This window comes from Vulpes vulpes, chromosome 4, assembly GCF_048418805.1.
Source record: "Vulpes vulpes isolate BD-2025 chromosome 4, VulVul3, whole genome shotgun sequence".
In the NCBI taxonomy this organism is placed as follows: Eukaryota; Metazoa; Chordata; class Mammalia; order Carnivora; family Canidae; genus Vulpes; species Vulpes vulpes.
The window spans coordinates 83,114,857-83,129,781 of NC_132783.1; the positions used below are offsets into that span (position 1 = coordinate 83,114,857).

General features: G+C 36.5%; 1 protein-coding gene across 2 annotated transcripts in view; it reads left to right on the top strand.

Annotated features, from left to right (window-relative positions):
- Positions 1-14,925, top strand: part of MCU (mitochondrial calcium uniporter) — a 197,749-nt gene that overhangs the window by 149,061 nt on the left and 33,763 nt on the right. For both annotated transcript variants that reach the window (XM_026004316.2, XM_026004325.2), the window contains exon 2: positions 8,836-8,905. In XM_026004316.2, coding sequence (XP_025860101.1) covers positions 8,836-8,905 — 70 coding nt within the window. The remainder of the gene's footprint in view (positions 1-8,835; positions 8,906-14,925) is intronic.

The following is a 14,925-nucleotide window of genomic DNA, read 5'->3' on the forward strand; positions in this document are numbered from 1 at the left end:
AGCCCCAAAAGCTGAGAGCTCAGTTCTCCAAAAGAAGTAGCTGACCTCAGTCTTCTCCAACGCAACATTCAATACTAGCACTTTACCTAATACTTTCCTCAAATATTTATTTAGGAATTGTATGCCAATCCAAATAATCTTTCAGTATAAAGGCAAGGATTTTCTAACATGCCAAATTCCAGAGAAATTTTATTCTGATGAGTCCTACTTCTATAGGATGGAGTTCAGACCCCAACATGTGAAAGGAGAAACTATAGTTAACACAGTGGTTAAGTGAGCATCAAGTCCATTGGATCCATAAAATTAAGACTAGAATAAATATGTAGATTAGATTAGGATTTTGTTTTTTTGTTTTTGTTTTAGATTTTATTTATTTATTCATTTATTTATTTATTTAGAGAGAGGCAGAGACATAGACAGAGGGAGAAATAGGTTCCCAGTAGGGAGCCTGATGGGGGACTCAATCCCAGGATCAGGACCTGAGCCAAAAGGCAGATGCTCTACCACTGAGCCACCCAGGTGCCCCTACATAGGGTTTTATAGAGCAAATATGAATGTTTAAAACCTTGACAAGGCAGTATTGATATAACTAACAAAAGTTGGAAAAGTGAGGACAAAAGTGACATAAAGTGGTATAAACCTTATGATGTGTAACACACTAACAAAAGATGTTTAAAATCAATAAATCCAGTAAAAGAGGGTGTGAGTGATGATAATACATGATATAGATGATGATAGATAAATAGGTAATAGATAATTAGATGATAAATAGGTAAGCACTAAGAAATAATATAAACTAAACTGTATAGTAGTGGGGCGGAAAAAAAGAGGCATAATTCAGGGCACCTGAGTGGCTCAGTTAATTAAGCATCCAACTTTTGATTTTGGCTCAGGTTATGTTCTCAGGGTCATTAGATCAAGCCCCACATCAGGCTTCATGTTCAGTGAGGAGTCTGCTTGGGATTCTCTCTCTTCCACTCCCTCTCCCCCTCTCCCCACTCATGCTCATTCTCTCTCTAAAATAAATAAATAAAATCTTTTTTTTTTTTTAGGGCATAGTTAAATTCATCACTGCTCACAACAGAGGTGGGAAATATATAAATATATATATCAGCAGTACCAATTGTTAGGGTTGACATTTAAAAAATTTTTTGAATTTAAATTCAATTTAGTTACCACATAGTGTATTATTAGTTTCAGGAGTAGAATTTAGTGATTCATCAGTTGCACATAACAACAAGTGCTCTCCTTAATGCCCATCACCCAATTACCCCATCCCCCCCACCTACTTCCCTTTTAGCTCAGGGGTTTCCCTTAACTATAGGAAACTCTCAGATGGTTTCCTTTAGTTAAGAGTCTCTTGTGGTTTGTCTCCCTCTCTGTTTTTATCTTATTTGATTTTTCCTTCCTTTCCCTTATGTTCATCTGTTTTGTTTCTTAAATTCCACATATGAATGAAATCATATGGTGTTTTTCTCTGACTTATTTTGCTTAGCATAATACCCTCTAGTTCTGTTTATGTCATTGCAAATGACAAGATTTCATTCTTTTTGATAGCTGAGTAAATACCACATCTTGTTATGTTTTGTTTTGTTTTTTTCTTTACGATTTTTATTTGAGAGAGAGCATGACCAAGCATGAATGGGGCAGGGGCAGAGGGCAAAGCAGACTCCTTGCTGAGTGGGACGCTTGATGTGGAGCTCCATCCCAGGACCTTTAGATCATGACCTAAGCCAAAGTCAGACGCTAATGACTCAACCACCCAGGCGCCTCAGTATACCACATCTTCATCCATTCATCTGTTAATGGACATCTGGGCTCTTTACATAGTTTGGCTATTGTGGACATTGCTGCTATAAACATCAAGGTGCATGTGCCCCTTCCAATCACTATGTTTGTATCTTTTGGATAAATACCTAGTAGTGCAATTGGTGGGTCATAGGGTAGTTCTGTTTTTAACTGAGGAACCTCCATTCTGTTTTCCAGAGTGGCTGCACCAGCTTGCAATTCCACTAATACTGTATGAGGGTTCCCCTTTCCCATATCCTTGCCAACATCTGTCGTTTCCTGAGTTGCTAATTTTAGCCATTCTGACTGGTGTGAAGTGATATCTCATTGTGGTCTTGATTTGTATTTCCCTGATGCTGATGTTGAGCATTTTTTCATGTGTCTGTTGGCCATTTGTATGTCCTCTTTGGAGGAATGTCTGTTCATGTCTTCTGCCCATTTCTTGACTATATTTTTTGTTTTCTGAGTTTTGAGTTTAATAAGTTCTTTATAGATTTTGGATACTAGCCCTTTATCTGATATGTCATTTGCAAGTATCTTCTATTCTATAGGTTGCCTTTTAGTTTTACGGATTATTTATTTCCTGTGCAAAAGCTTTTTATCCTGATGAAATTCCAATAGCTCATTTTCTTTTGTTTCTCTTGCTTTTGGAGAGTGTCCAGCAAGATGTTGCTATGACTAATGTCACAGCGGTTACTTCCTGTGTTCTCCTCTAGGATTTTGATGGATTCCTATCTCACATTTAAGTCTTTCATCCATTTTGAGGGTTTGTGTGTGTGTGTGTGGTATAAGAAATTGGTCCAGTTTCATTCTTTTGCATGTGACTGTCCAAGTTTCTCAACACCATTTGTTGAAGAGACTCTTTTCTCCATTGGATATTCTTTCCTGTTTTGTCAAAGATCATTTGACCACAGAGTTGAGAGTCCATTTCTTGTTTCTTTATTCTGTTCCATTGATCTATGTGTCTGGTTTTGTGCCAGTACTATACTGTCTTGATGATTACAGCTTTGTAATGCAGCTTGAATAATCCAGAATTTGATGCCTCCAGCTTTGATTTTCTTTTGCAACATAAGTTTGGCTATTTAGGGTCTTTTCTGGTTCCATACAAATTTTAGGATTGTTTGTTCTAGCTCCATGAAAAATACTATTAGTATTTTGATAGCGATTCTGTTGAATTTGTACATTGCTTTGGGCACCTAAGTATCTTAGGATTTTTGGTGCAATTGTAAATGACATTGATTCCTGATTTCTCTTTCTGCTACTTCATTGTTAGTGTATAGAAATGCAGCTAACTTCTGTGCAATGATTTTATATCTTGGGACTTTGCTGAATTCCTGTATCACTTCTAGCAATTTTTTGGTAGAACCTTGAGTTTTCTACATAGGGTATCATGTTGTCCATAAAGAGTGAAAGTTTGACTGCTCCTTTGCCAATTTGGATGCCTTTCATTCCTTATTGTTGTCTGATTGCTGAGGCTATGACTTCTAGTACTATATTGAACAACAGTGGTGATAGTAAACATCCCTGTCATATTCCTGATCTTAGAGGAAAAGCTCTCAGCTTTTCCCTGCTGAGGATGATATTCACTGTGGATCTTTCATATATATGGCTCTTATGATGTTGAGGTATGTTCCTTTTATCCCTACATGTGGTGGTTTTTATCAAGAAAGGATACTGTATGTTGTCAAGCCCCTTTTCTGCATCTATTGAGAGGATTATATGGTTCTTGTCCTTTCTTTTATTAATGTGGTGTATCACATTGATTGATTTGTGGATATTGGACCACCTCTGCAGCCCAGGAATGAATCCCACTTAGTCATGGTGAATAATCCTTTTAATGTAGTGTTGGATCCTATTGGCTCTATCTTGGTGAGAATTTTGGCATCCATGTTCATCAGGGATATTAGTCTGTAATTCTCCTTTTTGGTGGGGCCTTTGTCTGGTTTTGGGATATGGTAATGCTGGCCTCATAGAATGAGTTTGATAGTTTTCCTTCCATTTCTATTTTTTTAAACAGTTTCAGAAGAATAGTTATTAATTCTTCTTTAAATGTCTGGTAGAATTCCCCTGCAAGACTAGCTGGCTCTGGACTCTTGTTTGTTGGGAGATTTTTGATGACTGCTTCAATTTCCTTGCTGGTTATATGTCTCTTCAGCTTTTCTATTTCTTCCTGTTTCAGTTGTGGTAGTCTATATATTTCTAGGAATGCATCTATATCTTCCAGGTTGTATAATTTGTTTGTATACAGTTGCTCATAATATATTCTTATAATTATTTGTATTTCTTCAGTGTTGGTTGTGATCTCTCCTCTCCATTCGTGATTTTATTAATTTAGTCCTTTCTCTTTTAAGTCTAGCTAGGGGTTTATTAATCTTATTCTTTCAAAGAACCAGCTCCTTGTTTCATTGATGTGTTCAACTGTGTTTTTCATTTTATTGATTTCTTCTCTAATCTTTATTATTTCTCTTCTCCTGCTGAGTTTAGGCTTTATTTGCTATTCTTTCTCCAACTCCTTTTGGTATAAGGTTAGGTTGTGTGTTTTTCCTGCTTATTGAGGAAGAACTGTCTATACTGCTATATACTTCCCTCGTAGGACCATCTTTGTTTCATTCCAAAAGTTTTGAATTGTTGTGTTTTCATTTTCATTTGCTTCCATGTATTTTAAAAAATTCTTTAATTTCCTGTTTGACCCATTTATTCTTTTGTAGGATGTTCTTTAAACTCCATGTATTTGTGGTCCTTCCAAATTTCTTCTTGTGTTGACTTCAAGTTTCATAGCATTGTGGTCTGAAAATATGGATGGTATGATCATAATCTTTTTGTACTAGTTGGGATCTGATTTGTGACCCACTATGTGATCTCTTCTGGAGAATGTGCCATGTGCACTTGAGAAGAATGTGTATTCTGCTGCATTAGGATGATATGCTCTGAATATACCTGTGAAGTCCATCTGGTTCAGTATGTCATTCAAAGTCTGTTTCCTTGTTGATCTTCAGCTTAGATTATTTGTCCATTGCAGTGAGTAGGGTATTAAAGTCCCTACTATCATTGTATTATCATCAATGGGTTTCTTTATTTTTGTTATTAATTGGTTTACATATTTGGCTGCTCCCATGTCAGGGGCATAAATATTTACAATTGTTAGATCTTCTTGTCGGATAGACCTGTTTATTATGATGCAGTGTCCTTATCTCTTATTACAGTTTTTAGTTTAAAATCTAGTTTGTCTGATATAAGGATGGCTACTCCAGCATTCTTTTGATGTCCATTAGCATGCATGATAAATGATTTTCTACCCCCTCACTTTCAATCTAGAGGTGTCTCTGTGTCTAAATGAGTCTCTGATAAGCAACATATAGTGAGTCTTGTTTTTTAATCCATTCTGATACCTTATGTCTTTTGATTGGAACATTTTTTTTATAATTCTTTTTTTTTAAATTTTTATTTATTTATGATAGTCACAGAGAGAGAGAGAGAGAGAGAGGCAGAGACAGAAGCAGGCAGAGGGAGAAGCAGGCTCCATGCACCGGGAGCCTGACGTGGGATTCGATCCCGGGTCTCCAGGATCGCGCCCTGGGCCAAAGGCAGGCGCCAAACTGCTGTGCCACCCAGGGATCCCCCTTGATTGGAACATTTAAGTCCACTTACATTCAGAGTAATAATTGAAGGATATGTATTTAGTGGCATTGTATTACCAGTAAAGTAGCTGTTCTTGTAGATTGTCTCTGTTTCTTTCTGGTCTTTGTTACTTTTGGGCTCTCTCTGTACCTTTAATATTTCTTGCAGGACTGATTTAGTGCTCACAAATTCCTTCAGTATTTGTTTATCCTGGAAACTCTTTCTCTCTCTTTATATTCTAAATGAAAGCCTTGCTCTATAAAGTATTCTTGGCTGTATACTTTACCCATTTATCACATTAAATATATCATGCCAGTCCTTTCTGGCCTGCCAGGTCTCTTTGTAAAGGTCTGCTGCTAGCTTTATGTGTCTAACCTTGTGGGTTATGTGTCTAACCTGTTGTCCCAAACTGCTTTCAAGATTTTATCTTTGTAATTTGTAAGCTTCACTATCATATATGTCGAGATGTTGACCTATTTTTGTTGATTTTGAGGGGAGTTCTCTGGACCTCTTGGACTTAAATGTCCGTTTCCTTTCCCAAATTAGGGACGTTGTCAGCTATAATTTGTTCAAATAAACCTTCTGCCTCTTTTCCTGCTCCTCATCTTCTGGGACTCTTATAATTCATATATTATTTTACTTTATGGAATCTCTGAATTCCCTAAGTCTGCCTTCATGATCTAGTAGTTTTCTTTCCCTCTTCTTTTTACCATCCTTATTTTCCATCATCTTATCTTCTATATCAATGATTCACTCTTCTGTTTTGTTCATCCTTTTTTTTATGGCCTCCATCTTGGACTGCATCTTGATAATAGCATTTTTAATTTTGACTTAACTAGATTTTAGTTTTCTTTACTCTAGAGTAAGGGATTCTCTAGTGTCTTCTATGCTTTTTTTCAAGCCCAGCTAGTGTCTTTATAATCATTGTTTTAAATTCTAGTTGAGACATATTACTTGTATCCATATTGATTAAATCCCTGGCAGTGAGTACTACCACCAGATTCCAGCTCCAGACTCCACTAGGTTTTTCTTTTGGAGTGAGTTTCTCCATCTCGTCATTTTTGTCCAGGAAAGAAAAGCAGAAAGAAACAGAAAAAAAAAAAAAAAGAAGAAGAATAACAACCACAACAACAGAAAACAAAACAAGATCCTGAGTATGTTTTGATCTGCTTGTTAAAAGAAACTAGATCCCCAAATAAGAAAGAAAAACATATATATGTGAATATATAAATGTGAGTATAAATACATATATATGTGTATTAATATACAATGAAAGGAAGCAAAAAATATATAAAATACATATAAAAATCTAAAAAGAATTGAAAAAATAAGAAAATAACTGAAAATATAATATTAAAAGACTAAAAAATAAAAATACAAAGAATAGTATATATTGTTTTCCCCAAGAGCTGAAGTTTTGTAGACTTCTATGATAAATAAACTTGGTGCAAGTGAGTTGTTCATCGTGGTCTTCTGGGGGAGGAGTCTATTGCGCTGATTGTCAGGTGGACTACCTCTGGTGAAGTGCCTCCAGTATTCAGAGGGGCCAGGGCACAGTATAAGAGCTCCAGACTCCACTAGGTGGCACTGTTTTGCTCCCTGAAGGCTTTCAGCACTAACGGGCTGGATGAACATGGTTGCACCCTGCTCCCTAGCCCCAGAGGTGAAAATTCACACCCCTCCTCCTCAGTGAACCCTCACAAAAAAGCAATCAATCACTCTTGTCTCCCTGGTTTCCATCAGAATTCTGTCCACCCATCTTATGACCAAGCTTTTTTATCTCCGGCATATGACTGAGTTTCAAAACTCCCAAATTTTAGGACTCCCATAGCAGATTCACGCTTTCCTCTTGGGGAGGGGATCTTGCCAGGCTTTTGCCTTTTGCTGGATCCTGTCCAGGAAAGCAGTTGCACAATCATCCAGTTGTTGCAGTTTATGGCAATACAGAATAGAAAGCCTGCACCTAGACTCACTGTTTTCAGCCAGCTTCTCTGCTCCTGTGCCTGGAAACTCTGCCCCCCACTGCCCCCTGTTGTTCTTGCCATCCCAGGGATCCTGAGACCATCCTGTCACATCTGGGTTTTCATTCCACTTTGCCACCTGGGCACCTTTAAGCCAGGGATGTCCCCCACTGTAGCAGACTTCTAGAAGTTCCGAATTTGCTCTCCGCTTCTTATAATACTTTACAGTAGCTTCCTTAAGCAGGCTCCCACCCCTTCATCATATCCTTAGGTATATCAGATTCAAGTCTCTGTATCTCCTACCTCCTAAACTGTGATTTCTTTTCTACCTGTAGACTTGCAGCATTTATTTTTTCAGATTTCTGATTGATTTTTCAGGTATTCAGAATGATTTGATAACTATGTAGTTGTATTCGAGAGAGGAGACCAACTTTGGGTCCCCCAAGTACTCTGCCATCTTAATTTCTGGGACTGACATTTTAAATTGGGTAGCCAGAGTAGGCCTCCCTCAGAAAGTGAAATTTGAGCAAAGTGAGGGAAGCCTGATAGTTACCTGGAGAAATAATACTTCTAAGCAAAAGTAACTATTGCTGAAGTCTTGAAGCAAGAGCATAACTGGTGTATACAAGAAACAGGAAAGAGTCTAGAGGGGCTTAAGCAGAATAATTGAGAAAGGGGTAGGAGATGAAGACTGAGAGATAATAGGATATCTGATAGTACTGGATCTTAAAAGCACCTAAAAGAACTTAGACTTTTACTCTGAAATCAATAAACCAAAGTAAACTTTCCATATTATCAGAAGAAATGAATGCATAACTAAAATAAAGCAAGCCTGAACTATTTAGTAAATTATTTTTAAGAAGAAAGAGCAATAATAAAAGAAAGCATAAAATTTTTATAACATATTTGATGACTGAAAGATAAAATATGTTATATTAATAAGTGTAAATAGGCTGAACTTTCCCATTAAACGGTTCCCAGATTAGATCACAAAAAAAATTATTTAGAGTCATTTTTGAAAAAAACTCTGAAAGAATAACAAAATGAGAGGGCAGGTAAAGATACAATAGACATATACAAACCAAAAAAAACCCCACAGGGGTCATGATCTTAATATCAGACAAGATTGGTACAGTTAGTACAAGAAGCATTACATTAGGGAAAAGGACATACAAGATCTGTGTGAAGAAGACCTTAAAATGCTTCTCAGTGACACAAATATAGACTTAAAAGGAAAGGCCTACAAGGTTATTGGGTATGAAGACTCTAAATCATATGGAAGTCAGTTTCCCTTACGTTAATCCATGGAGTTAATATGATCAAAAACAAAACAAAAAACTAGTCAGCATTATGGAGCAGTTTTCTACAAAGAATACATGTTATTTAAATAATCAAAAAGTTATTTATCACTTACACACACATTTGTTGCTCTCACCTGACCCTGAATATATCTTTTTGTGTCTTCTAGGTGCACCAGAGGCTCTCTTTCTGGCAGAATTTGGGAGTTGTTTATTGCAGTACTGTTGTGCCCTCTGATGGTAAGTTTTGGCAAATCCATTTTTTATGTCTCATTTTTTTTCCTTAACTAAATATTTCTCATTCTGTAGCATATAAACTTAAAAATCATACTCCTTCGCTTGAGATGGACTTAGAGTCAGACAGAGAAGCTGAGGGAGTGTGGTGCTAAAGAAGAGAAAATTCAAATGAAAATACAGTGAATTTAGAGGAGAAATCAGAAAGAAAAACTAATAGACCCATCAGGTTTTCGTAGAACATAGAATATTGTTATCTCATCTTTCCATTTATGTTTTAAAAATGGGGACATAGGTAATGTAAAGATCACAGAAGCACTGTTTTTGGTATTTCCTAACCATTGGGTCTTCATATTATGGATCATGATCAAACTCTCCAGCCCCTTTGTATCATCAGCACCTAGACAGAAGCATTTCAAAATCTGAGACCTCCTGCCCTGATCGTTTTTTTCTTCCCTTAGACTGAGGGCTGTAATACTCTTCTTTGATGTGAGAAAGAATGAACAGATGCTTGGGAACCATACAGTCCTTTGATGTCCATGATGCTGCAAACTGGCAATAGGATAGAGGTGGTAGTGGTTATTACAGTAGTGGGAAATATGTTCACAGTTCTTACTGTCATTTTTCTTACCCAGTATTACACATCTACAGTTTAGATTGTTTGCTTTGGTTTGAATGTTACATATATTTCCTCTGTATCAAGTTTAGTTTGATAGAATTCTAATTCCAACTTTATAAACATTAATTTATGGGCAAAGCAACCATCAGGAGAACATCTAGCAAACTTATAGACACCAAAAGTGAAGAAGCCTCAGAGGAATTTTGAAACTCCTAGAATCCCCTGTTACTCATCAAAATAAATACTTGCAGTGTTATCAGAATCCTCCCCTCACCCAAAGCTATTTAAACTTAATGCAGTTGCTGTTACCCTGTATGGAAATATTTCAATAGGGTGACAATGGTACAGTTATATTGGAGTATCTGGATTATTCTGAGACATAAATGCTAGTAGATTGCCCCTGTATTGCATAAGGGGTTGAAAAGATACATACTTTAAAAAAAAAAAAAGCATGGCTCCCTAAATTCCTACCAATGCTATTGCCCTTCTCAAGAAAACCAACTCATATTAGTTATCAAGAAATAGAAGCACATAATTTTTAATGCAACTCATGGTCTTTACTGTCCCCAAATTATACATTTTTCTTATTTTTACTTCTAAACTAATTTTACCTTAGGTCTGTATAGCCTATGAGAAAACTCTGCCTAATACACAGCTACTTGAATAGAATTAGCCACCAGTAGTAAACATCTCTACCATTATTCATTGCTTTTAGTTGAGGCTGCTGGATCATACTCTTTATCAAATGAGGACCCCCATTTTTTAAAAGTACAAAATCTAAAATACCACCTTACATTTATATGCATAGTGTGTGTGTATATATATATATATACATGCCTAATCTATACTACCTCTCAATAATTGCTTATTGTGCTGTTTGATACATCTTCTAATCATGACTATAATAGCTGATATAAAAGGTATATATTATCTTAAGTGTTTAACCTTCTTACCAAAGCAGCTTAAAAATTCTTTATTTTTCTTATGTCAGAAATACTTTCAAAGATCTGGTGAAAGTTCTAGACTCTGTCTTTAAAGAAAAGTTATTTACATATATAGGAAATTTTACACATAATTTCTTAGTGATACAAACTCCCCCAAACCAGCCCACGGACTCCCTAGTCCCATGGCTGTCAACTGGAGAACCACTTTGGATACATGGTGCACAGACACACATGTACATACCCACACCCATGCCCGTGTTCCCTTTCAGGAGAGGCATTATGCTTAGAGATGAAGTAAGAGATAGGTTTGGAGTCAAGAAGACCTGAGTGTACTCAGGTCAATTTCACCATTTAACCACCTTATAACCTTAGGAAGATAATTAACTTCTCACAGTCTCTTTTCTCATCTGTGAAATGGAGAAAATAGTAAAGAGAGAAAAACATACTTACCCTGCAGAAATGGTGCTTGTCCACTAGAAACACTCACTCTGTGAAGAATGCTAGTGGTAGTGTTAAATCCTGCTAATCTAAAAAATGTGGCTTGAGGCGTCTCATTTTAATCTCCCTGTGCCCCTGACCCCCTGACCCTCAAGTATAAAATAAATAACAGCACAGTCTTGATGATTGCATTGTTTATACCTACTTACGATGTTCAGAGCCTTCAGGGGGTTCCCTTTCATGTTAATGAAAGTTAAGGATGAGAATAATTCTGCTACAGACAGGTTGAATGTATAATTGATCATCCAGCTCAGGATACTTTTGAGGATGAAAAACGGACAACAGAGTTTTCCTAACAATTTTTAATAGTATAAGCCAGGACGCGTCTTCACCTTAGCAATTGGGAAAGTAACAAAGGTGATCTAGGATAAGAACAAGGAAAATAAGCCTTTTCTAGCTGTCTTTCTCTATCCAGAACGTAATGCTGCTGAATTAACCCTGTAATGCTGCTGTGTTGAGAATTGTGGTAGACAGTTGTGTTTATTTTGTACTTAACAAAAGGTACAAGATTTCCTTACAAGAATTGTTTGAGGGCAAATCATGTTAGTAATGAAGGGTCATTCAAAATTCCTGTTTAAGAATAATCATCTGTTTAATCAGCCGAAATATAGATAACATAGAAATTCTTAACCTAAGGTCTGTGAGTGGTTTGGAGAACTAAATATGTGCCCCAACTTTTTTTTGGTCCTGTTACCTTTTTTTAAAGCCTTATTGAGATAAATTTTACATACTATGAAATTCACCTATCGTGTCAAAGCATCATAACTTAAGATTACTTCCTTCACCCCCAAAAAGTTTCCTTGTTCCTGTTTTGCAGTCATTCCCTTCTCCCACCTTATGCCTCAGACAGCCACTAATCTGCTTTCTGCCTCTAATAATTAAATCTTTTCCCGAAATGTCTTGTAAATCGACTCATATATAATATGCAGTCTCTTTTTACATGTCATAATGTTTTATAGTTTGTTTTACATATCAAAATGCTTTTGAGGTTTATCCATGTTGTGGTGGGTGTTGCAGTTCTTTATTTTTATTGCTGAGAAATATTCTAGTATATGGACATATCACATTTGGTTTATTCACCAATGAAAAATGTTTGGATTGTTTCCCATTTTGGACTGTTAATACTGCTGGTATCAACATTTGTTTATAAGTCTGTGTGAACATATGTTTTCATTTCTCTTGAGTAGATAGTGGAATGGCAAGATTATATGGTATATGCTTGACTTTTGAAGAAATTACAAGACTGTTCTCCAAAGTGGCTGTACTACTTTGCATTTCCACCAGCAACATACAAGTGTTCCAGTTTCCCTGCATCCTCCCCAACACTTGTCAATTGGATCAGTCTTCTTGATTATAGATACTTTAGTGAATATGTAGTATTATTTCAGTGTGGGGTATTTTTTTTAAGAATTTATTTATTTATTTGAGAGAAGGAGGGGCGAGGGAGAAGAAGCAGAGTCCCCCACTGAGCTTGGAGCCTGCCAAGAGGGCGCCATCCCAGGACTGTGGGATCATGACCTCAGCTTATTGTTTGAGTCCTCTTGTTTTATTAATGGCCACTCTTATATACATTTGGAAATTCTGTGTTTATTGTCATTGTCATGTTGAGGGCACAAACTACCCCACCACTATCTTTCATTCCAACTTTTAAGAAACTTGACAACAAAAAAGAAATGAAATCACCTAATCACCAAAGATGCTAGAACACGAAGCCTTAGTTTTTTAATGTGGCAGAGTTCTCACCAACCTAAGAATGAAGTTGGGAAAGCTGAAACAGCTTATAGTTTTCCATTTTTATTTATATATATTTTTTTAAATTTTTAAAAAATATTTTATTTATGCATGAGAGAGAGAGAGAGAAGCAGGCTCCATGCAGGGAGCCCGATGCAGGACTCAATCCTGGGACCCCAGGATCACGTCCTGGACCAAAGGCAAATGCTAAACCTCTGAGCCACCCAGGGATCCCTTCGTTTTCCATTTTTAAAATATATCTTATAGTTTGGAATTTTTGTTCTAAGTAGAAGTTTCAGTTAGGAACCATCAAAATGTGATTGAATTTGTTCGATCACAAAACCCTTTTTTGAAAAGGTTCTATAAAATTCACTTTCACATTGCCAAGAAAAGCTGCTACATGAAATTGGAAAGACCTTTAAGTTTTATGTCCTGACAGTTTTGAACCGACTTAGCTTGGAGTAGAAGCAGATTTATGTCAAATTTCAGATGATGTCATCCATTCTAGGATTGCTGTCATTTATTCCAATATTTTGAAGTTTTGAAGGAATTGAAAACTATCCCATTTCCCTTCAGAATGCACCTTGATGAAACCAGTGATTTCTTCTGGGGAGTTATTTCCTAGGGTTTGTCCGTTAATAAGCATGTTGACACAATCAAAAATAAAATCTCAAATATGTGAGATTCTCTTACAGAAATTTAAAAAGCTGTTAACATTAATGGCTGTCACCATCTTTGAAAGACTGTTAAATTTCTTTGCCAAAATAACTACCAGAAAAAAATTTTTCTTGATGCTAAGGAAGATCTTGGTACTCTGCACAGATGGTGCATCTTCCAAGCTTAGTAACATGCATATTTATATTGCCTCTGAGAAGAAAGGAGCCCCACCCATTGTAATAATACATTCGGTTTGTTTTTCTTCCTTGGCACCTACTAGAGTTGAAGGCTCTTCCAACAGCCCTAAAAGAATCCTTGCCTACCACCACAGAAGTAATCATCATGAGAAGAAGATTTTATCAATATAGAAAGTGTTCCATTGCTTGTTTAAACTTTAGACAAGAGTTTGCTTTTTAAAAGAAGAGAAAATTTAGTACAAGGAAGTGTTTACTTATAGCTTGATTTATTTAGGGATATTTGGGACTTCATGAATGAGCATGTTCGCCAATTCAGGACCTTGCAGTCATTATGATGAATTTGATAGAACAATCCTGAGTTCTTTTATCCAAGGAATAATTAGAAATAGACAACCTTGTGAATTTCTCAATTGCTGGAGGAAGTTTCTCTGGGGCTAGTCATGAATGGAAAGCTTTATCAGCTTCTCTACAAGAATTGAAAAGCCTCAGGGCTCTTGAAGATTACCTCCACTCAGAAACCTTAAAATTGAATTTTGGATTTGTAATCTTTTCACTTTTAATGCTGCCTCAAAACAGTGATATGAATTCAATTCTTTTTTTTTTTTTAATTTTTATTTACTTATGATAGTCACAGAGAGAGAGAGAGAGGCAGAGACACAGGCAGAGGGAGAAGCAGGCTCCATGCACCGGGAGCCTGATGTGGGATTCGATCCCAGGTCTCCAGGATCGCGCCCTGGGCCAAAGGCAGGTGCCAAACCGCTGCGCCACCCAGGGATCCCTGAATTCAATTCTAAGAGTCTTAGAATTTCTTAGGTTCCATACACATACCTAGCCTACCATCATCATGTGGCAAAATGAGCTGTGATTATATTTGTTACCGCATATCTTTACCAGAGTCTCAGAGTTTTCATAACTTCTTTTCATGAAAACAGAAAGGCACAACCTTTTAGATATCAAAGATGATAAACAAGTTAACTATGTTCCTAAACCAGGCCATTATGTGGCTTCTTTATGCAAACCAAACAATAGAAGCCTTATAAGTGAAATAGTTTTTTATAAAAAATTAAAATTTAAGTCATACAATTTTGTTTTATCTCTTTAGAGAAGCAGGAAATGACCATTAATTTGGGATTTAAAATGAGGAAAATACTTAAGTTTTTGGTCAACATTTATTTTAAAAATATTATCAATGTAGTAGTTTGCTTGGTCTGCCATAATAACAAAATGGCATAGGCTGGGTGGCTTAAACAATAAAAATTTATTTTTTCACAGTTCTGGAGGCTGGAAGTCTGAGGCCAGGGTGCCAGCATGGTCTGGTTCTGGTAAGAAATCTGTTAGCTTGCAGATAGCTACCTTGTCTCTGTGTTCTCACATGGTAGG